This window comes from Artemia franciscana, chromosome 8, assembly GCF_032884065.1.
Source record: "Artemia franciscana chromosome 8, ASM3288406v1, whole genome shotgun sequence".
Classification (NCBI taxonomy): domain Eukaryota; kingdom Metazoa; phylum Arthropoda; class Branchiopoda; order Anostraca; family Artemiidae; genus Artemia; species Artemia franciscana.
The window spans coordinates 37642907-37665000 of NC_088870.1; the positions used below are offsets into that span (position 1 = coordinate 37642907).

Consider the following 22094-nt stretch of genomic DNA (forward strand, 5'->3'; position numbering starts at 1 on the left):
AAATAAGGAGCTCCGCCAACCCATTTCTGAAAGTCACGTATTTCACCAAGCAACTGCTTATGAGTTAGCAGCTGGCTTTGGCTCCCCTTTCTATGAGAAGAGGTGAGTACTGGCATATAGGCATAAGAGAAGCTTCTGAAAAAAAGCAACATTTTATTCAACCATTATTCCACCCAAACTTGCCTATCATTAAGCGTTCTTCTTCAAGGGTTGGCGGCCCATGAGGAAAAGACGAACAAGAGACTGACAGCTTTCTATGGTTTTGTGTTGTGATAAGTTGCTAATAACCATAAACAACAATATTCAACCATGTATGAGGAAATGGAACCCCTCTTGTCACACTTTCTTCTCTTAGGGCCTGATAAATTCTACTATCAGGTACAATCCGTGACAGAAGTTACATCCTTTGGGTACTATATTTCTCCACCATCTTCTGCTTGATCCTCTACGCGTTCATACATCCTTCCGTACAAAGAGACACTCAAAAGTTGACCAAGGTTCTCTTCTCACGTTCAAGCTTTGGTCGTTGCTGTCTTTTAATCTTAGCAGTAGGAGACCAGGACAGTATATTGGCTATGGTGTTAAACAGAATATAATTTTTTCTCTTAAATTGAAAAATTTTCTGTTGTAATTTCCTTTCTTTTAATTTTTCAGCGTAAGAAATAAATTATAAACTTCTACACTTTCTACATACTTCAGTAAGTTCTACGCTTTCTGAAGCCCCTTCTTTAGCACGCTATTTTGTCGTAAAAAAATTACGTTTGAACATCTTAAAGTTCACTTGCCCCCTTCCCCAAGAAAAATCCTACCGAGGCTGTCCTAACTTGCCTTTTCTATTCCTATACCAATAGGCAGGTAACCGTGATATTTTGTGCTATATGGATAAAGATTTTCGCAATGGAAGGGGCACTGTTCTTGAAGAACATTTTAACAAATAAGTTCTAAACTTTTTAAAACCTCTTCTTTAGCGCATTATCTTATAGTAAAAATAAATACATTTTAACATCTTCGATTCAACGCTTATTGTTCCTAATCAAAAGTTTAACGCTTTCAATTAAATGTTCAGCGTTTTTAAATTAAATGTTTTAAACACTAAAGCCTGTTTTATTCGTATCGCAAGAAAAAAAAATGAGTAGAAATTTTGATTTGTAATAATTTGCTAAAACATGAAAATATTCCTCCTTGTTCATCCGCCAACAACAATTTAGAAAAATCATTTATGGAAGAATTTTCATAATTTATATTTCAGAAGTTAGAATCTCGATAGTTAGAAGCTTTTTCTTCCTTGCGAAACCCTGGCGATTTGCTTTTTGCTTTAAGGCCTAGCCAAAGTCCAAAAATTTAACTCCCTAGTCAATTCTTTTTCTTAGGCGGCACCTCGGTCAAATACAAAGGTATCAGTTTTCTTCATCGCTTCAACTAAACAAACATAAGAAGGTTGAACTTAAGAAGTTTATCACTCAAAATTACGATTAGGTGCAGGTTATCCTTAGCAATTCTTCTTGTAATACAATATAATTTTATATATGTATTTATTAACCAGCAGTTTGATGACTGCACGCTACTTATTCTCTAGACTCTGTTTAAACAGGTTACAACTAACTAATACATGGCTGAATCGCCCCCGAACAATCCGAGTGGTTAGTCCCTTGGTGTAATTTATGCATTCTCACACGATCCGATTACAGCTGGATCTAGTCTTTTGAGGGGAATTTTTGACTTCGGAACACAAATATTTTAAGTATTTGAAGGGACTGCAGCCAGGAAGTATATATTATAAAAATAAGTTTCTGATTGCTGAATAGAAAATTTTTCGCTCTATTTTTTGATACCCCACAACAACAGTGTCAAGTATAGCAATCTAGAATGCAAACCCGAAACAGTTTTTATAATTATTATGGAATTATAAAAAAAATAATTGTCGGCTTTAAGATTTGATTAGATCAAAATATTCACTAGATTTTTCCTATTTTTATTGACATAAAAACCGACGAAATCACTAATTCAGGAACGTCATGTAAACTCCAAATGTTTAACATGGGAGGTATAGGAAGATTCCTTGAGAGTGTGTTCTGCCTTAATCGTTAAAGATCTACACTATGTCGGGTGAAGCGAATTGGTAAGTTAAAGAAAGTGATTATGATTTTTTTTTTCTTTTTTTGTAAGTAGTCCTTCTTAGAAATCATTTACGTATCCAAAAATGATGATAAGCACTACTTTATTAAGTTAACTACAGTACAGAATGAATAGGGTATAGATTCGGTGAGAGGAATGGAAGGTCACCAGGGTTGCTGCTGGACTGAGACCCAGTGGCATCAATTCACAAAAACTTAGGAGGGGAAGGGAAATATATTTTTATATCTAGGCGGGGGGCAAATTTGTTGTTTTTCCGCTTCTTCAATGTGAATGTAAAAAAAAGGCATTTTCGGTGAATATTTACCAAAGATAGGCACTTTTCAAAATCTAGGGGGGCGGGGAAACAAATCTAGGGGACACGAAGTCATGTAGATAGGTTTGTGTTATTTGAAAAAGAGATTATTTGAGCTTTTAGCTTTAGTTTAAGATAAAGAACTTACCATCTTAGCCTCAAGCAAATTAATGTAAAGAGGGCTAAAGACAGGGCCAATAGGACGGATAGTACAAGAATTATGAAGAACCATGCATCTTCAGCTAGTGCGCCTGAAATGGAAAACGAATTTCATCCCCCGTGAATTAAAGCCAATTATACTAGTTGAGATTTTGGAAGATAATACCTGATCCAAACAGTAACAAGGGAAAGGTTCCTATTTTCTAGATATTTACCAGAAGAAATTGTCGGATCTTGACAAAACTTATATCTTGAAATAGATTCTTATCAACAGTTGGGGATGGATGTTGGTTAAACCGCAATTTTTCTTTTCGGTCGTAAACTTCATGTTTCGGTTACTCGGGTACCGTTTGGATCATAAACTATAATTCTTTCAAAATCCACCCAGGGTACAGAATATGGCTAGCACTAGATTAATTAACACAATAAAACTGAAGTTAGCAAGGCCATATCCCAGGGCGAGGGGTTACCGGAACCCCACCCCGCGAAATTTTGCCTGATTCGTAAAAACGCATATAAACAAATCTTTAATGGGTTTTCAAAAGTTTTTTGTAATACTTTTTGTAAAACTTTTAACAGTAATAGCTAACCCTTGTGAATTCGAAGTTCAATAATAGCTATAAAAGAATATTCCGATCAATTTTAATTACTTCACCAAACGGAAACCAAATTTATTAGCCTTTTGTTTTTTTCATCGATCTATTTATTGATTAAATAAAAAAAAGGTTTTTTTAACTCTAAGTAAGGAGCGACATTAAAACTTAAAACGAGCAGAAATTGTTCTGTATATGAAAAGGGTTGTCCCCTCCTTAACGCCTTGCACTTTACGCTAAAGTTCGACTCTTTGTCACAACTCTACTTTTTCAAACAGTAAAAAACTTTAGCGTAAAGAGCGAGGCGTTAAGGAGGGGACAACCCTTTTTAGAGTTTCGGTTACTGTTGAGCCGGGCCGCTCCTTACTACAGTTCGTTACCACGAACTGTTTGACTTTTAGGCTAACTTCATACATTCATAAGAAAATTCTGCAAAAAGGCTCCCAACACAAAAATATTTGATATCAATTACTGAGTGTGCACACAGTATTTTGCTTGTGATAGCGAAGGGGGTGGAGCTTCAATATGTATCAAGATAGCTTAAGTATATAGAAAATATAAGTAATGGTTGAAAACATCCTAAAAATCCCCGGAATTTTGAAGGGTCACGAGCCAAAAGCCACCACCCCTGCATGAGTGTGTGTCAAATACTACCATTATTATATTTTATTATATTTTACTTATATTTACCATTACCATTATTATATTTACCATTATTATATTTTACTACCACTCGTGGAAAGTTCTGTGCTAATAAATGAACTTAAACACGTTATGTTTCCTCAGAAAAATCCCTACCAAATGTCAAAAAATGTTTAATACACCCTAATCGAAACCTCCAATTCATCCTCCCTCAAATTTCTCCGTTCTCCCATATTTTCTCCCGCGGCCAACAGGGCCACCATTATAATAAAAATAGCAACATATCTCATAACTGATCCATTCATCAACAAAGAAATAAATCAAAGATGAAATGGACCATTTCACCACCACCTGAAACTGACTTCTCTCTGAGAACATGCCCTTTATATTCGTAAATACCAAAAGCTATACAATAGTAACTAATATCACATTTGTAAAAAAAATCCAAGTATAAGAGCACCATCAGTTCTGTTGGAACATTATGCCTTTTTTCGTGATATTACATTACCTTTATGCAGTTATAACAGCTTTCCCAACCATGACGAGTAAGAAAAATCCGACTGGTGTTTGGCTTTGATAAAAAAAGAAAAGCGAGGGATTGAAGAATTAATGGAAGAATTAATTGACAATTAAATGAAGAATTAATTGAAGATGAAGACTACAACCCCAATGACATAATTGAAGGTTGTTACATCTAGACTTAATTTTAAAGTTGAGTGACTTTATATTTATTTAGTTTTTAATCTCCATGTTTTATTGCATGAATTTTTTAGGGGTTTTTTAGTCCTTGTTTTTATTCTAGTTTTTCTTCACATTGGCGATGAGCCAATGTGAAACCGATTCAAAATTTCTACCAGTTTTTTTGCTATTATTTGCCATAATTCAATAGATAGCTTAGTTGTAAAAAAAATATACTGATTCAAAAACTTTTGCTTTTTCCTGAATAAATGTTCACACAAAAGAACCAATCCAGTTTTGTCTTATTTTCCCGGCTTAAAATAGTGTCAATCCTGACATAAGTTTATTTGATGCATGTAGGCGTCGTTTTAAAAAGGGAGGCTTATTTGTTTCTTCGGAACAAGGAAATAATTCTATTGGCTAACAAAAATATGTCACAGAAATTAGCCAGTAAAAACAAAGGAAACTTTTTACCGTAATATTATAGAACTGTAACACCTATTTTTCTCTTGGGTTAAGCCTAACTCTCTGGAGAGAACTAAATAGAACAAATACAAGGAATTAGCTATTTTTTATAAGTTTTAACAAGAGTTTCAAAGGGAGGTATAAACATTCCAGAATAAAAGTAATAGCCGCCGAAGCATATATATGTTTTCTTTGTTAACCTAAGTTTTGTCGGCGAAATTCCAGTTCTAGTCTTTTGATGCCTCTTCAATAGAACCATTTCAATATGGGCGGCGCTCATAATCAAACCACAATACACGAATTTCGCTGACCCGGCAATTTACAATGACAAGTATAAAAGGTCTACCCATGCATGGGGTCGGCTATTAATGACATGGATGGGGTATTCACGAACAATTTACGCTAGCCATTTTGAAGATTTATGCTTTTAGCGCTTGTTTGATCGCATTTTTCTTGGCATTCCTTTTTTAGATTTCTTAACAAACGAGTGGCGAATTGCGCTCACCAAGATCTTTGAAATTATTTAATTTTTGCGAAATATTTTTCTTTTTTCAAAAACTAATAAAAACATCTCTGAGATTACAATTAGCCCAAAGGAAAGAGCGAAGTGACTCCCCTGTTTTATTTTTATTATTATACAACTGTTTTATTTTTATTACTTATACAAACAAATTAAAATAAAAAAATTAATCGAGGGAACGCTGACTTCCCGCTATCTGGTGTACATCTCAGAATGCCGCGTGTGCCGAACAGTTCTGCCATGCTTGGAACACTCTCCAAAACACCTGCCACATTCCCGCCATGCTTGGCACGCGTCCCCTGGTGTATTGATTTCTGAGAGAGCCCCTCGCATCTGATGAAAATTTCCGTGTGCTTAAATAGTATGTTCCAACGTCACTACTCTATCCTATCCTTTCTTTTTATATTTCGTTTCCATTCCTTGACGTCAGTTATTCGCTTTGATGGTCAGACGCGTATTAGTATGTGTTACCCCTGGTTCCCACTGCTGTGTCAATCCCGACACGATTTTTTTCTGACGGAACAGACGTGCGACAGAATCGGATGGAGGTTCACAAAGCAACGCAGACTTCTGCGTCGCTGCGACAAACTCTAGAAGAATTCAAATTAGCTTTTCAATCGGCTCTATGACTTTGGTTATGATTTATTTTTTTTATTAAATCAGGACAACGTATGCGATTTGTGGTATGAGTTGAAATTATTCAACGCATCCGACATTGCAGCAAAACGGATGGTTTAGCGTCGTTTGTCGCACGATTTGTGTCATCTGTCGCATGTCGCAGGATTTGGCGCGAAATCGCAACAGTGGGAACCAGGGGTTAGGGGCTTTTCAGTTGCCAACAATCTAGCATCATCTATGGTTTAGGTGAATAGGAAGTCCCTTGGAGGTGTGCAATTATTGCAAAGGGCAAGGAAGTGAATCACGTAAAGCGCATTTGCACAAATGGTTTAAAAAGCAATTAAGAAAGATTTTTTTTTTGTTATTCTTTGAATTACAAAAAAAGTTTATTAGAAATGGTAAGAGAAACTTGAAGCGGTTGTAAGCGATACTAAGTAGTGTGATAAGGAAAATATTGACTTCGCAGAGCGGAGGAGCCATGGCCATTATTTAAAGCGAAAAAATTATGGTGAAAAAATAATAAAGTTTAATAATAATTTAATTTTAATTATTAACTAATTAATTATTAATTTTAATAATTTAATATTAAATTTAAATAAATTTAATAATAAAAAAATTGTATAGTGAAAAAATAATTATTATGTAGAACTGTGAGATTGACCCGGCCCACGGGTCGGACTGGAGACCGCTGATGTATCCAAATGCCGTTTTATACAATAGTAGTCAGCCACTCTGTTGTTTATATACAAATTAAATACAATTTTCCAGTATTCCCTAAAATCACATTTTTGTTGTTATAGAAGAAAATGAATATGACTTGAAACTCTTTGACACTTTTAGCACATACTTACACAAAGGGACATTTGAGTTTAAGCTTGTTGAAAGCTTAAATTTTACATTAAATGATAACATATACAGAACTCATGGATTTACTTCAAGGGAGTTACTTTTTGGAAACAACTTTGGCAAAGTGCTAAAACAACGCATTAACATAAAAGTTATGCACGGATTAACAGAAAATTAATTTACCCAGAGACGAGCCTCAAAACCATCCCCACCCCACTCCAAGCTAATTCAGATTTTGGCTGAAATAAATATTTGCTTTAAAGAGTTCAGAACTATATTGACACTCTCGGTGGAAACATTGCCTTAAACTAATTAGGTCTTTCTTTTTATTACCATTTTGTTTTGTACTTCTTGGTAGAGCATAAATCTTGTCAATAATAAACATAGGTTGTAGCAAATTCGGTCAAAACCTCATTACTTTTTACACGAGTTGATTATGTTGGCCAATTTACTCTCTCGCAAAGTATTTAATCGTTTTGACACATACTTTTGTAGACTAGTATATCACTTAAGCAGTTCGCATTTGCTAGAAGTTGAAGAGATACTCATATATATTAATTCTTCAGCCCTTAGGCAAACATAGTAAATATAAAAAGGATCCAGTGCTGGGGTCAGGGGCGGATCCAGGATTTTCATTAGGGGGGGGGGAGCGCATAATAGGTTGCTTCAATAAACTTGTGAACAAAGAAATACCCACAATTAAAAGAGAACCTCGGCAATTATGTGTCGTAGGTAGCTAGTGGAAATGGCCACACATTTAATCTAAAATCTGGCGAGGAGTTAAGTTCTAATAAACCTGTTGAAATTAAAATGGTATAAAGATATTGATACAAAAAAATAGTAAATTATAAAAACCACCCTGCCATATAAAAAAAGCTGTTCACCATCTATAAAAAAAAATATGGTACTTAATATTTTCTGCATAATTTTTTGCCTCTGCACTTCTGACCACAATAGCGAGTGAGTTAAGGTTTTTATTGTGAAAAACAACTTGCCTTGAACCATCTTTTGGGGCCATGCACTCTTTGTGACAATTTGTATAGGTCAAAACATCTAGTATGTCGCCTAGCTTTGTGGCATCGCTTAGTTACTATGATAATAATTAAGAGTGAGAAATGAGGAAAAAGACACAACTTGTATATTCGTAAAAGATATATTAAACATTAAATACTAGTTCTTTTAGGGGTGTAACAAGAAAAACAGAACGAAGAGATAGAAATGCATAGAAGAAATTTAAAACGAGGGTTTTAAGTATAGCGAATAAAGCATTAACTAATCACTGTTTCTTTAAAAAAAAACAGTGTTTTAATAAACAGTGTCAACTTCGACACAATCTTACAAATTTACTAATCAAAATTTTACTTTTCATAGCAACGTAGCGTATCTTTCCGGTGTCTAAAGTTCAATATATTTCGCTTAAATTACAGAATTCACAATTTTATAAGATAAAGTCTATTTCTCAATTTCCACTCCCGCTTTATCTATATGGCCACATCTATAATGGCCAGTCCTGTCAGTCTAGAGTCCTGTCAGTTTAGAGCTCTTCGTTAGTATTTCCTCTTCTATTCATCCTAAAATATTCGAATAAAAACCAAAATCGTAAGAAAAATAGGCACTCTATTAAAGATGCATGTAGGTATGTGCTTCAAACTAAGCATACGAGTCGAAATATAAACAATTATGTGTTTGTTATCTTTTTATTTGATAGGTATAGACTGGTGATTTAAACTCTCAGGGATTCAAGCTGTGAATATTTCTAGTTATTTTACAAATACAGAAGAGAGAATAATGAGGACTTTTTTCCCAAGACAGTGAACGAACAACACCTATTTGAATATTTCGGTTCTATACCTAAGGGCCGTCTTCAGCAAAGAAAAATAATAAATAATAACACACTTACAATGAAAGTTCTCGGTTAAAAATCCATTTTTAAAATAGCCTTGGCATCATTACTTCTTAACGAAAAGCTCAGCCAAGACTGTGTGATAAAAGCTAACATTTTACAAGCTAAATTGCATCACAGTTCAGCACAGTCTTGGAAGAGTTTTAAGGTGAATTTATTTGCATGGCTGAGTTATTAACTAATTAAACATGTATTTAGTTGTCGACTTTAATCAGTAAATTTAATCATTCTAATTAAATATTTAAAATAAAATATAGTTATAATTATATTTATATAAATAATTAAATAACCAATTATAATTAAATATATTTATTGAATCAGTTTTCTTTTGGGGGGAGTTGGAGAAATTAAGAAATTATTTATTATTTTTCTTTGCTGAAGACGGCCCTTAGATATAGGACCGAGATATTCAAATAGGTATTGTTTGTTCACTGTATTGTGAAAAAAGTCCTCATTATTCTCTCTTCTGTATTTGTATTATGGAAAGGCAGTGTGGTCTTCGTCATTATCTAATTTTTTTTTTTAATCTTGATATTTTCAGACATTCAATTCAAACATTTAAATCTCGGTATGTCTGTTGAGCGCAAAAATAAAAAAAAATTAAAATCTGACTCAGATTTAGCATTAAGTAAGAGAATTGTCCAACAAAAATTTTGATTTATAAACAACTAATCGTGGAAATATGATCGGATGGCATGTATCAAAATAAATATAAAAATCCTCAGCGGTGTATATATATATAGCAGTTTAGACAATTTTATGGACAAATATATACAACCCCTATACAAAAATATAACTATATTTTGTGACTGGTTGGTATTGAGAAGCTGAGAAATCCTTAAATAATGTTACAGTTGCATTCTGTTTCCGTGGTTAACTCGATATGTTTCGGTACATTTCATTATGATTACCCAAGCTTCACTACTTCAGTGGGGTATCTATAATAAACAAGTACCGAATTCACATTAACAGAATCCAAAAAATATAGCTGGTTGGTGACGAAGTGCTAAAAACCCTGGATACTGAAGCAAATAAACCAAAATAACAACATTGGAAAATATGTACTATTTTCGTCAAAGCACAAACCAAGTTTTAGCGTATTGAGTCTAGTGCTATTAGGAGTGCCAGCCCATTTATATTTAAGATAATTTCTGTTCGTTTTGATTTTCAAAGTTGATGCTTGCTTTCGTGTGAAGAAACTTGACTTTTTTTTATATGTAACTAAGCCCATCCCACGAAGTTCTAATTTCCTTTAAATTCTTCCCCAGACCTCTTTCCACCCCTTTCGAGACTATAATACTTTTAAATTACCTATAATACCTATAATATATAATATATAAACAATATAATAATATAATATATTATATATATACATTTATATAAATATATATATATATATATATTATTTTCAATATATAATACTGACAAAGCCAATGATAATATTGACAAAGCAATACTGACAAAGCTATAGATGCTTATATAAATTATTTATAATACTTTAAATTCTGACTGCTCTGGGGGATGCAGAGACAGACATGTACGCAAGGCAAATAACTTCAGATGCGTTTCCTCCTCCCAGAATCTATGACATTTTTAGGATTCCTCTCAACCTTTCTTGCATACTGCCAAATAATTCAGCCGATATACGGTTTCCAAATTTATAGCTTTTTCAAAATGTCCAACATCATTCGAAATAAATTTCTGTGTACAGCGTTGGACAGTACCCCCCTCCTCCCAACTTGAGATGACTTGGAATCTCTCTGAAATAAATTCAAGTTTCGTTTGTCGGCAACAAATTTCGTGAAATCGCTTTTAATTAAAATTGCTTTTGAACATATAGGTAAGAAAAAAATCGTTTATATTATTCTGACCCACCTCTGGTTTCAACTCTGATTAGGAAACAGAAACGAGGCGAATAATTGCCAAGACGTAGCCCTTTTTTTAAAGGGATGCGAAATCTTGCTGCCAAAGCCGGATTTGACTTTCATCACAACTTAGCTTTAATGCTTCCAGTTAATAATGCCATAAACTGATCAAGCTATGCTTAAGCCACATTACAGTCAATCTTATCAAAAAAAAGAAAAAAAAGTACGGCTACAGTGCCAATTATGGATCCCATTAACGATTTCTTGAGTTGAACAATACTGAGCTTCCAAACACAAAGTTCGTGATTGACCAATCAGACTTAAGATCTGAGGCATGACTTTTGGAAATCAGAGAAAATGGTATATAAGCACACCAGTTTTCCAATCTGTAAAATGAATTTCACGAAAGATTCAAAAACATAGCATTAGCAGACGAAATAGTTGAGAATAACTTAGTCTTAAACATGAACCGTAAAATAAGTTAAAATCAAGGGTAAACAGATGGCATGCATGAATCTTGACTTCTTTATTGTTCTATCGACAGGGGCCACTAATAATCCTGAAACTAGACCTTGAAACTTTCCTGAGTAAAGTTGAAAGAAACTGACCTTGAGCAGAAAGCTCAATAAAATTGACAGAGTCAGCTCCTGTAGACCAATCACATAAGTTACACGACTGATTGTCCTGGTCAATGTCTTTTAATGCTTCTTCTAAGAAATGGGGCAATGGGGGTGGAGGTATTGTCCATATAAGGTCTGGAGGTGGGCCAAGATCGTTCGCCCAGGAACAACCATCATCGCACAGATTTTCTTCGAGGTTAAATTCCATTTTCTTAGAACTCCTAAAAACAATGGACTAAGTTAATTCAGACTAATACAATTCAAATTTGTCACCTACAATAGGCTGCACGAGTACTAAGTACTAAGATCTAAGTGGAAAAGGAGTTACTCCTAGAAAAGGGATATGAAAAATTATCATTTTTTTCAAAGGTCAAATAGTTCCTTAAGCCTTTAGACTCCAATATAATTAAAATAAAACGAAACATATGATAACAGGCACAACTTTTAATTAACAGAGCAGCGAAAAATATCTTAATCAACAGTTTTACCAGTTATTATATATTTTAATTTTATTTTGGTTATTCAGTCAGGAATTGAAACAAGAGCAATCAATCAGGTCAAGGTTGATCAGCCTTTCCTGCTCACTTGCAAATTTTAAAGCTATTATGGAATATTCCATCATGAAAAGAAAACTATATGCTGAACAGGAACTGAACGTAGAAATTATAAAATGCAAAAATAAATATTTTACAGCCAAGAGTCAGTAAAAAAAAAATATCATAGAATGATATATTACCCTAGGAATGACGCATGGACGGATAATAGATAGACATATCTATTAACAAATGAACTAACATCCTTTTTATATAATCCTAGTAAGGGGAGGGGGTAATGCCAGAATTACCTCTCACTCAATTGGACTATCTGTCTTGGACTATCTGGCTTTTTCCACAATTAGCCATGACTTGATGCCCACAACTATTCGATTTTAATTCAAAAATCAACCCAAGTCCGTAGATTTTTGAATTAAAATCAAATAGTTGTGTGCATCAAGTCATGGCTAATTGTAGAAAGAGCCAAGAGAGATAGTCAACTTGAGTGAGAGGCAATTCTGGCATTCAATCCACCCCTCTTATTAGGATTATATAAGAATGACGTTAGTTATAAAACGTTATAAAAGCTATAAAACGTGTCTACATAAGATAGACACGTTTTATAGCTTTTTTACCCCCCCCCCCAAAAAAAAGAAGAAAATACTGGATACTGCCTTGATCAAAGTGTTCTTTCATTTTAAAATCTTATAAATTTTTCTAATGCAATTCAGCTTATTTCGTTTTTTTTGCAGTTTTGCCATGCTCTTCAAAAAGCTACAATTTATAGCCCCCCCCCCTACATGCTTACTCCGTTAAAATATGTTCCATAACAATGCCATGAAATTTGATTAGTGAAAGACCCACAAAAGGTCTTAATCTGGCCCTGCTAGGCACAAGTGATTAAAGCCACGAATAATAATTTGCTTTAGGACCGATCGAAGAAGAATGGAATTTTAAAGCATCCTATAAAAATCTATGTTCAGTAGCAGTAAAATGATTTTGATTTGATTCGTGACAAAGCACATATTGTTATCTCCAGAACATTGTTTCTTTAATGTACACACTTCAGATTTATATTTGTTCATAAATTTTATCCAAATGTAAATTAAAATTATCTGAAAAGAAACGGGCAAGAAATATGGACACAATGGCATATTGCAAGCACACTCCTTTTATAAACATGCTATAGAAGCAATTACTTAAGGTGAAAAGTGACCATAAAAAGAGCACAACTCTTCCTCGTAAATGGTTATGAGTACTTTCAATGGCATTCCAATTTACTTGGAAATTTCGGTCCCAGCATGAGGCACAGAACTTCTTGTGGTTTGAATTTTTCATGAGCATGAACTTATCGCTTCCGAAATAATTGATTTTGCTGCATCCATGAGAATCAAGCATCTGAACGACTAGCGACCCTATTAGTATTAAAAAAAAATTGGTCCTCCTAGATTCCGAAAAAAAGTGGTCCTCCTAGAATCAAAAAAAAAATGGTCCTCCTAGATTAAATTTTTTTTGTTAAACTCACCTCAGGGTCAGTTTAACCTCTCGGGATCCAAGTTTGCCACTCCAGACCTCAATTTGCAGCATCCCCCTCCAAGCTGAAATTTAGTTTTTACAAAAATATTTTTAAAATATCAAAGATGTTCAGAGAAACAGGTCAGTTTTCTCTAGTATATCTTTGCCTTTATGGTAATATATGGGTCATTTTAGGGGCAAACCTAATGTGGTTTTCTCCTTTCCTCAATGAACAACAAAATACCTCCTCCTTGTCTCACTGAGTAGCTATTGCAGTGTATTTAAACAATAGACTAGACAATATATCTAAGCGAACACAAGACTTCACAACACAAAACAAACACAAACTAAAAAACAAACACAACAACCCAATTTCATTATCAGAGTTTTATAGAAAACAAAGTGATCCTACTTGTCGGTTATTGGAAACACACCCAAAAAGAGAAGTTAGTATCCTAATGAAAAAAAAATTGATAAAATAATACTTTAGAAACAAAATTATGGAAACCCAACCTAACGTAACCTAACCCCAATCCTAATGTGCAAATATATAGCCCAAATTATACAAGTCCAACGCATTGTATCATCCATCACTCGTTTTGTAGCTAGAAAAACGGTTTTCTGAGCTGCAATCTAAGCATAATGCTTGAATGCGTTCTCATCAAACCGTTCGTGGTAACGATAGTAAGGAGCGACCCGGCTCAATAGTAAACGAAACTCTAAAAAACGAAACCTTGATGCTAAAAGATACATCAAAAGAATCGGATTTTCATGCTAATTTTAAATATATAAGTTTCATCAAATTTAGTCTTTGTCATCAAGAGTTACCAGCCTGAGAAAATTTCAAGCTCCTATCTACAAAAATGTGGAATTTCATATTTTTTGCCAGAAGACAGATCACGGGTGCGTGTTTAATATTTATTTTATTTTTTTTCCCAGGGGTCATCGTATCGACCAATTGGTCCTAGAATGTCGGAAGAGGGCTCATTCTAACGGAAACTAAAAGTTCTAGTGCCTTTTTTAAGTGACCAAAAAATTGGAGGACACCTAGGCCCCCTCCCACGCTGATTGTTTTCCTAAAGTCAACGAATCAAAATTTTGAGATAGCCATTTTGTTCCGCATAGTCGAAAACCATAATAAATAAGTCTTTGTGGATGACTAAATCCCCCACAGTCCCTGGGGGAGGGGCTATAAGTTACAAACTTTGACCAGTGTTTACATACAGTAATGGTTATTGGGAAGTGTACAGACGTTTTCAGGGGGATTTTTTTGGTTTGGGGGTGGGGTTGAGGGGAGGATCTTTCCTTGGAGGAACATGTCATGGGGGAAGAGAAATTCAATGAAAAGGGCGCGGGATTTTCTAGCATTACTATAAAAAAAATTAAAAAATAAACATGAAAAAGGTTTTTCAATTGAAAGTAAGGAGTAGAATTAAAACTTAAAACGAACAGAGATTATTACGCATATGAGGGGTTCTAAAAATACTTTAGCATAAAGAGTGAGGTATTTAGGAGGAGATAAATACCTCGCTTGTTATGCTAAAGCATTTTAGTAATTGCAACTATTTATTCTACGGCCTTTCTGATTCAGGGATCATTCTTAAAGGATTGGGATAAAACTTAAGATTTAGTGCAAAGAGCGAGGTATTAACGAGGGTACAAACCCCCTCATATACATAATAAAAATATAAGAATATAAAATTTTGTTACGTAAGTTAATTCTTAAGTTATGTCTATTTTTTACTAATAAAAACGTTCGTTAAAAATTAAAAGTTCTTGTTGCCTTTTTACGTAACCGAAAAATTGGGGGACAACTAGGCCTCCTTCCCTGCCCCTTATTTCTCAAAATTGTCTGATCAAAACTAAGAGAAACCCATTTAGCCAAAAAAAGTATTAATATGCAAATTTCATTTTAATAATTTATGTGCGGAGTGCTACATGCATTAATTCAAAAACGTTCAGAAATTAAATAAAAAAAACTAGTTTTTTTAACTGAAAGTAAGAAGCGACATTAAAACTTAAAACGAACAGAAATTAATCCGTATATTAAATCGGTTGTCCCCTCCGCAATCCCTTGCTCTTTACGCTAAAGTTTGACTCTTTTCTAACAATTAAGTTTGACTACTTTTTAAAACAATTAAAAAGATTAGCGTAAAGAGCGTAAAGAGAGTTTAGTAAAGATCAAACCACAGCCTATAATGACCGAAAGTTTAAAAAGAAGTTCAAAAAACTGTCTACAGAGAAGATTTTCTTATTTACAAGAGGATTTAGGAATGATAACTGTTATATAGGTTTAATTTAACAGTAAAGGCTTATTTAAAAAAAAACAATTCTCGGAAATTTTGAAAAAAAGCTTGGAATTCATCAGACAAGGCGGGAATTGAAATAAAAATTGGACCACTGGTGTTGCCACTGTCGACCCGAACTGGTGACTTACAGTCCCCCACGTTCAACAACAAGGAAAATCGTTGTTTTTTGCATTTGTAGTACCAATATGTTTCACCTGTCCCCTTTCTCCCAGGGATGGTCTTATCAAACCAACAGTTTTAGAATATTGGAAGAGGACTCCTTTGAATGAGAATCGCCATCTAATACCGTTTCAAGTAACATAAGAGATTATGCCACAGCAAAGTGCCATAATGGCACTTTGAAATGGAAGTGCCATTCCAAAAGGATGGAAATTCTAAGAAGGCCAATTGATTTTGTATGGTCTAAAACCCAAAAACAAAGGTTTTGATTCCCTTTCCCTCCTTGAAAAACTAGGAAAATCGCTTTTTTGCATAGTTAGCAAGCATCTCCTTATTTATTTTTATTCTCTTTTTCTCTCAGGGTTAGCAGGCTATCACAAATAGCTACTGTGCATGTCATAAGTGCCTCTTAAGAATTTTATTTAATAGCCACAAAGTGCCATATGACACCACAATGGCAGTTCGCTGCCATTTCTGGAGTGGAAAGATTGGGAAGAATGACAAGAATACCATCGTAATCTCTATCGACGGAATTCCAAGTTAGTACGATTGACTCATTGGAAAAAATTTGGGGTATTTAGAACTAAACTCGTGTTTAGAGCAGGTTACGGTACTTATCTGTTAGCCAGTACACACTCGAGAATTTGGATCTATAAAATCAGACAATAACCGGTTTATTGTTCTCAAACAGTTCATGGTAATAAACTGTAGTATGGAGCGACCCGGCTCAATAGTAACCGAAACTCTAAAAAATGAAATTTTGATACCAACAGTTACATCAAAAGAATCGCATTATTATGCTGATTCTAAATATATAAGTTTCATCAACTTTAATTTTACCCATCGAAAGTTATAAGCCTGAGAAAATTTGCCTTATTTTAGAAAATAGAGAAAACAACCCCTAAAAGTCATCCTAACGAAAATCACACCATCAAATTCAGCGTATCAGAGAACTCTACTGTAGAAGTTTCAAGCTCCTATCTAAAAAAAATGCTGAATTTTGTATTTTTTCCCCGAAGACAGATCACGGATGCGTATTTATTTATTTTTTTTCCCCAGGGGTGATCGTATCGACCCAGTGGTCCTAGAATGTCAGAGGAGGGGTCATTCTAGCGGAAATTAAAAGTTCTTGTGCCCTTTTTAAGTAACCCAAAAATTGGAGGGCACCTAGGCCCCTCCCACACTCATTTTTTCCCCAGAGTCACTGGATCAAAATTTTGAGATAGCCATTTTGTTCAGCATAGTCTAAAAACTAATAATTATGTCTTTTGGGACGACTTAATCCCCACAGTCCCGGGGGGAGGGGCTACAAGTTACAAGCCTTATCATTGTTTACATATAGAAATGGTTATTGGGAAGTGTACAGACTTTTCCACGTTAAGGGGGAGGGGGAGTTGGAGGAGGATGTTAGGTGGGAGGATCGTTCCATGGAGGAATTTATCATGAGGGGAGAAAATTTCCAAGAAGGGGGCGCAGGACTTTCTAGAATTATTAAAAAAAGTAATGAGAATAAAAAAAAAGTTGTTCAGCTAAAAGTAAGGAGCAGCATTAGAACCTAAAACAAACAGATATTATTACGTATATAAGAGGGTTCGTCTCCTCCACAATACCTCACTCTTTACGCTAAAGTATTTGTAGTAATTTCAACTATTTATTCTACGGCCTTTGTGATTCAGAGGTCATTCTTAAAGAATTGGGACAAAATTCAAGCTATAGTGTAAAGAGCGAGGTATTGAGAAGGGGGCGAACCCCTCAGATACGTAATAAAAATATAAAAATACAGAAGTTCATTTTGTAAGTTAATTCGTAAGTTACGTATATTTATTACTAATAAAAACGTTCTTTAAAAAATAAAATGTTCTAGTTGTCTTTTTAAGTAACCAAAAATTGGAGTGCAACTAGGCCTCGTCCCCTACCCCTTTTTTTTTTATCAAAATCGTTCGATCAAAACTACGAGAAAACCATTTAGCCAAAAAAAAATAATTTGCAAAATTTTGTTTTAATTATTCATGTGCGGTGAGCCAAAATCAAAACAGGCATTAATTAAAAAACGTTCAGAAATTAAATAAAAAACAAGTTTTTTTCACTGCAAGTAAGGAGCGACATTAAAATTTAAAACGAACAGACATTATTCTGTATATGAAAGGAGTTGTCCCCTCCTCAACACCTCGCTCTTTACGGCAAAGTTTTTTTTATTTTTTCAACAAGTAGATTTGTGAGAAAGAGTCAAACTTTAGCATAAAGAGCGAGACGTTGAGGAGGGGACAACCCCTTTCATATACAAAATAATTTCTGTTCGTTTTAAGTTTTAATGTCGCTCCTTACTTGCAGTTAAAAAAAAACTTGTTTTTTATTTAATTTGTATACGGATTAGCTTTAGCTCAGTGGAAAACTAAACTACATTGTAGCTATGTTTTAACAAATATTTAGTTGGTATTTTGGTTAAGTTACATTTTGCATGTAGCCCCGCTATATTTAACGCACAGCCCCCATGATGTGCAAATATACAGCACAAATTATATCCTATCTATCTCATGTCTCTCAGTTGTTCCAACCCCCTACCCGTAGGTTCCAAATTTTCTAGTGCATAAGCCTATTGGCTAACAGATAAATTAAATAAAAAAAACAAGTTTTTTCAACTGAAAGTAAGGAGTGACATCAAAACTTAAAACGCACAGAAATTACTTCGTATATGAAAGAGGCTGCTTCCTCATCTACGCCTCGCTCTTTACGCTAAAGTTTGACTCTTTCTCTCAATTCTTCTTTCTAAAACAGTAAAAAACTTTAGCGTAAAGAGCGGGGCTTTGATGAGGAAGCAGCCTCTTTCATATACGAAGTAATTTCTGTGCGTTTTAAGTTTTGATGTCACTCCTTACTTTCAGTTGAAAAAACTTGTTTTTTTTATTTAATTTCTGAACGTTTTTGAATCAATGCATGTTTTGATTTTGGCTCTCCGCAGAGGAATAATCAAAACGAAATTTGCATATTTTTTTTTTTTTTTGGCTCAATGGCTTTCTCATAATTTTGATCGAATCATTTTGAGAAAAAAGAGCGGGGGACGAAGCCTAGTTGCCCCCCGATTTTTTGGTTAATTAAAAAGGCAACTAGAACTTTTAATTTTTTACGAATCTTTTTATTGGTAAAAGATTTACGTAACTTATAAATTAGCTTACGTAAAGAACTTTTGTATTCTCATGTTTTTATTACATATATGAGGGGATTCGCCCCATCGTCAGTACCTCGCTCTTTACACTAAAGCTTAAATTTTATCCCAATTCATTAAGAATGACCCCCTGAATCACAAAAGCCGTAGAATAAGTAGTTGAAATTACCGAAAATACTTTAGCGTAAAGAGCGAGGTATTAGAAGGAGGTGAGCCCCTCATATGGGTAATAATTTCTGTTTGTTTTAAGTTTTATTGCTGTTCCTTACTTCCAGCTGAAAAAGCTTTTTCACTTTTATTTTTTAATTGTTTTTTTTAAAATAGTGCTAGTAAATCCTGCTCTCCCTTCATGGAAATTTTCTTCTCCCATTACAAATTCTCGAAGGAAAGTTCCCCCAGCATATCCCCCTCTTCTCAACCCCTCCCAAAAACCAAAAAAATCCTCCTGAAAACGCCTGTATACTTCCCAATAACCATTACTATATGTAAGCACAGGTCAAAGTTTGTAACTTGTTGCCCCTCCCACGGGGACTGTGGGGGAGTAAGTCGTCCCCAAAGACATAGTTATAAGGTTTTTCGACTACGCTGAATAAAATGGATATCTCAGAATTTTGATCCGTTGACTTTGGGAAAATAATTAGCGTGGGAGGGGGCCTAGGTGCCCTCCAATTTTTTTGGTCACTTAAAAAGGGCACTAGAACTTTTCATTTCCGTTAGAATGAGCCCTCTTGCAACATTCTAGGACAACTGGGTCGATACGATCACCCCTGGGAAAAAAAACAAAAAAACAAAAAAACAAATAAACACGCATCCGTGATCTGCCTTCTGGCAAAAAATGCAAAATTCCACATTTTTGTAGATAGGAGCTCGAAACTTATACAGTAGGGTTCTCTGATACGCTGAATCTGATGGTGTGATTTTCGTTAAGATTCTATGACTTTTAGGGGGCGTTTCCCCCTATTTTCTAAAATAACGCAAATTTTCTCAGGCTCGTAACTTTTGATGGGTAAGACTAAACTTGATGAACTTATATATTTAAAACCAGCATTAAAATGCGATTCTTTTGATGTAGCTATTGGTATCAAAATTCCATTTTTTAGAGTTTTGGTTACTATTGAGCCGGGTCGCTCCTTACTACAGTTCGTTACCACGAACTGTTTGATATCCAGAGTCCAGGACGGATACCCTTATATGTCTCATAAGACTTCAGCAAAATATTGATGCAAATAAGAAGGATAAAAAGACTTTTTCCACGTTAATGAACCCGGGAAAGGGAGTTAAGACAAGATCCAACGTTCTTTGCCAGAAAGGGATCAAGGTTATGCTCGAATACTACAATATTTTCCGTTTTTGTACATCTTTGCTATTACCACGGGGGAGGCTCCCATATGGACATTCTTGGATATTGCCAACAGGCTCTTAACTACAATAGCTTAGTTCAGTTTTTGTTATTTTATTGTTTGTTTTGATTCATCCTATTTACAGGCCCTATATACACCCTTATAATTAATTTGTTCAACTGTCCAGTAACCATTCAAATACCCTGGCTTTTGATTTATTGACGGTATGACAGAAAGGAGTTCCCTTCCCAATTTGAATTTTCGATAACCATCTTATCGTTTATGCAATCGAGCTCTGTAATAAACCCCTTGTCAGTGGGGTTATTCATCAAAGTTTTTCTAGTAGTTAAGCGATGGCATCCATGATAGTATGTCATGTTGAGTTTGACAAATTATCAAAACGTATTTTTTAATTGGGCTTGATTGAGTGACGGTCTGTATTATGATCTCATGCGTCGACCTGGATTTCAACACAGGCGTATAGCAGAGGCAGCAACAAAATCCGTGACATTGGGGCTCTAGTTTCAAACCCCTCTCCAGATTTGAAACCCCACTTTGAGTGCCGATAGGTGTGGGTAGGAATAGCACCGTAGTTCGTTTTGCTCTTTTATGTTTTGAAAAAAAAATATATTGAACACTTGCCCCCTCCTTTATTTTTGTAAACTGGCATCCATGAATCACGCCTTTTCTGATCAATGAATGGCTAAAAATAACTCGTTCCATAGATACCCCCCCCCCCCTATTTACGAGCTATTCATGGTTACTGGCCGGGATAGCAATTATACGACTCAATTGATTTTTGGACAGCGATCACACCCTCCTTGGAAAGTTTTGGATCAGCGGTCAGTAAAATTGGGTTTCAATTGATTCGCAAGCCTCGATAGCTGTATTATTACTTATTAGAAACACAGGGAGTGAATCTCAGGGTAGCAACTTCAATAGACATTTCTTCACTAGGGTGATGAACATGTTTCACCAATCTCATTTGCGTAACCCTCAGCAATACTAGTTTGGCCATCTGCTTGAGATCATCATTCTGTCTCAAATTTGAACCAACAGTAGCATAGAATTCGGATTTTACTTGAGAAATAGTGGTTTCCATTGGCAGTCAGTAACACTTTGACTAAAGGCATAAAATGCCACTTTCCCTTCTAATAACTTTATGTTGGTGCAAAACACCTCTTTCACCCAGACAAAGAGCATTGCTACTGATGGTTCAAATTTGACACAGATGGAGAGAAAAGCTGTCTAGTGAGCAAATACTTTATTTGAAGCTGACTCAGAAATGTTAACTAATATTATGATTAATCTTAATAGTAAACGTTTATTGCGAAAAGCGAAAACAAAACTGTGCGAATTAAAAAAAGAGCCTGAAACCCCTAGAAAATGGTATCGAATCCGAATGAAAAGTACACCACTGAAATCATCATGGTCGAGATGCCACGTTTTATTGTTTTCTTTTGCAATGGAAGGAATGACGGATCCCTTTTTGTTTTGTCTTAGCTTTTGCTTCCCAAAGGTGAGACGTGTTGAATGAACAAGTGGTCGTAGAATCTTGAAAGAGGGCTCATTTGAAACGAGACACGCTTTAGCGCTTAGTGTTAAGAGATGTATTAAGACCCCTTCCATGTTACTGAACACAAGTTTTATGAGTCGAAGTTTTCATTACAATCATTACCAACAAAGGTGTAGCTTGAGTTTTCAGAGCCAGGGAAAAAACTCAGTTTGACGCCCGCCC

At 34.8% G+C, this 22094-nt stretch overlaps 1 protein-coding gene across 2 annotated transcripts in view; it reads right to left on the reverse strand.

The window, feature by feature from the left end:
* Positions 1-22094, reverse strand: part of LOC136030381 (uncharacterized) — a 51575-nt gene that overhangs the window by 7890 nt on the left and 21591 nt on the right. For both annotated transcript variants that reach the window (XM_065709306.1, XM_065709307.1), the window contains exons 2-3: positions 11326-11558; positions 2577-2679 (exon numbers count right to left, since the gene is read on the reverse strand). In XM_065709306.1, coding sequence (XP_065565378.1) covers positions 2577-2679; positions 11326-11545 — 323 coding nt within the window. In that variant the 5' untranslated portion in view covers positions 11546-11558. The remainder of the gene's footprint in view (positions 1-2576; positions 2680-11325; positions 11559-22094) is intronic.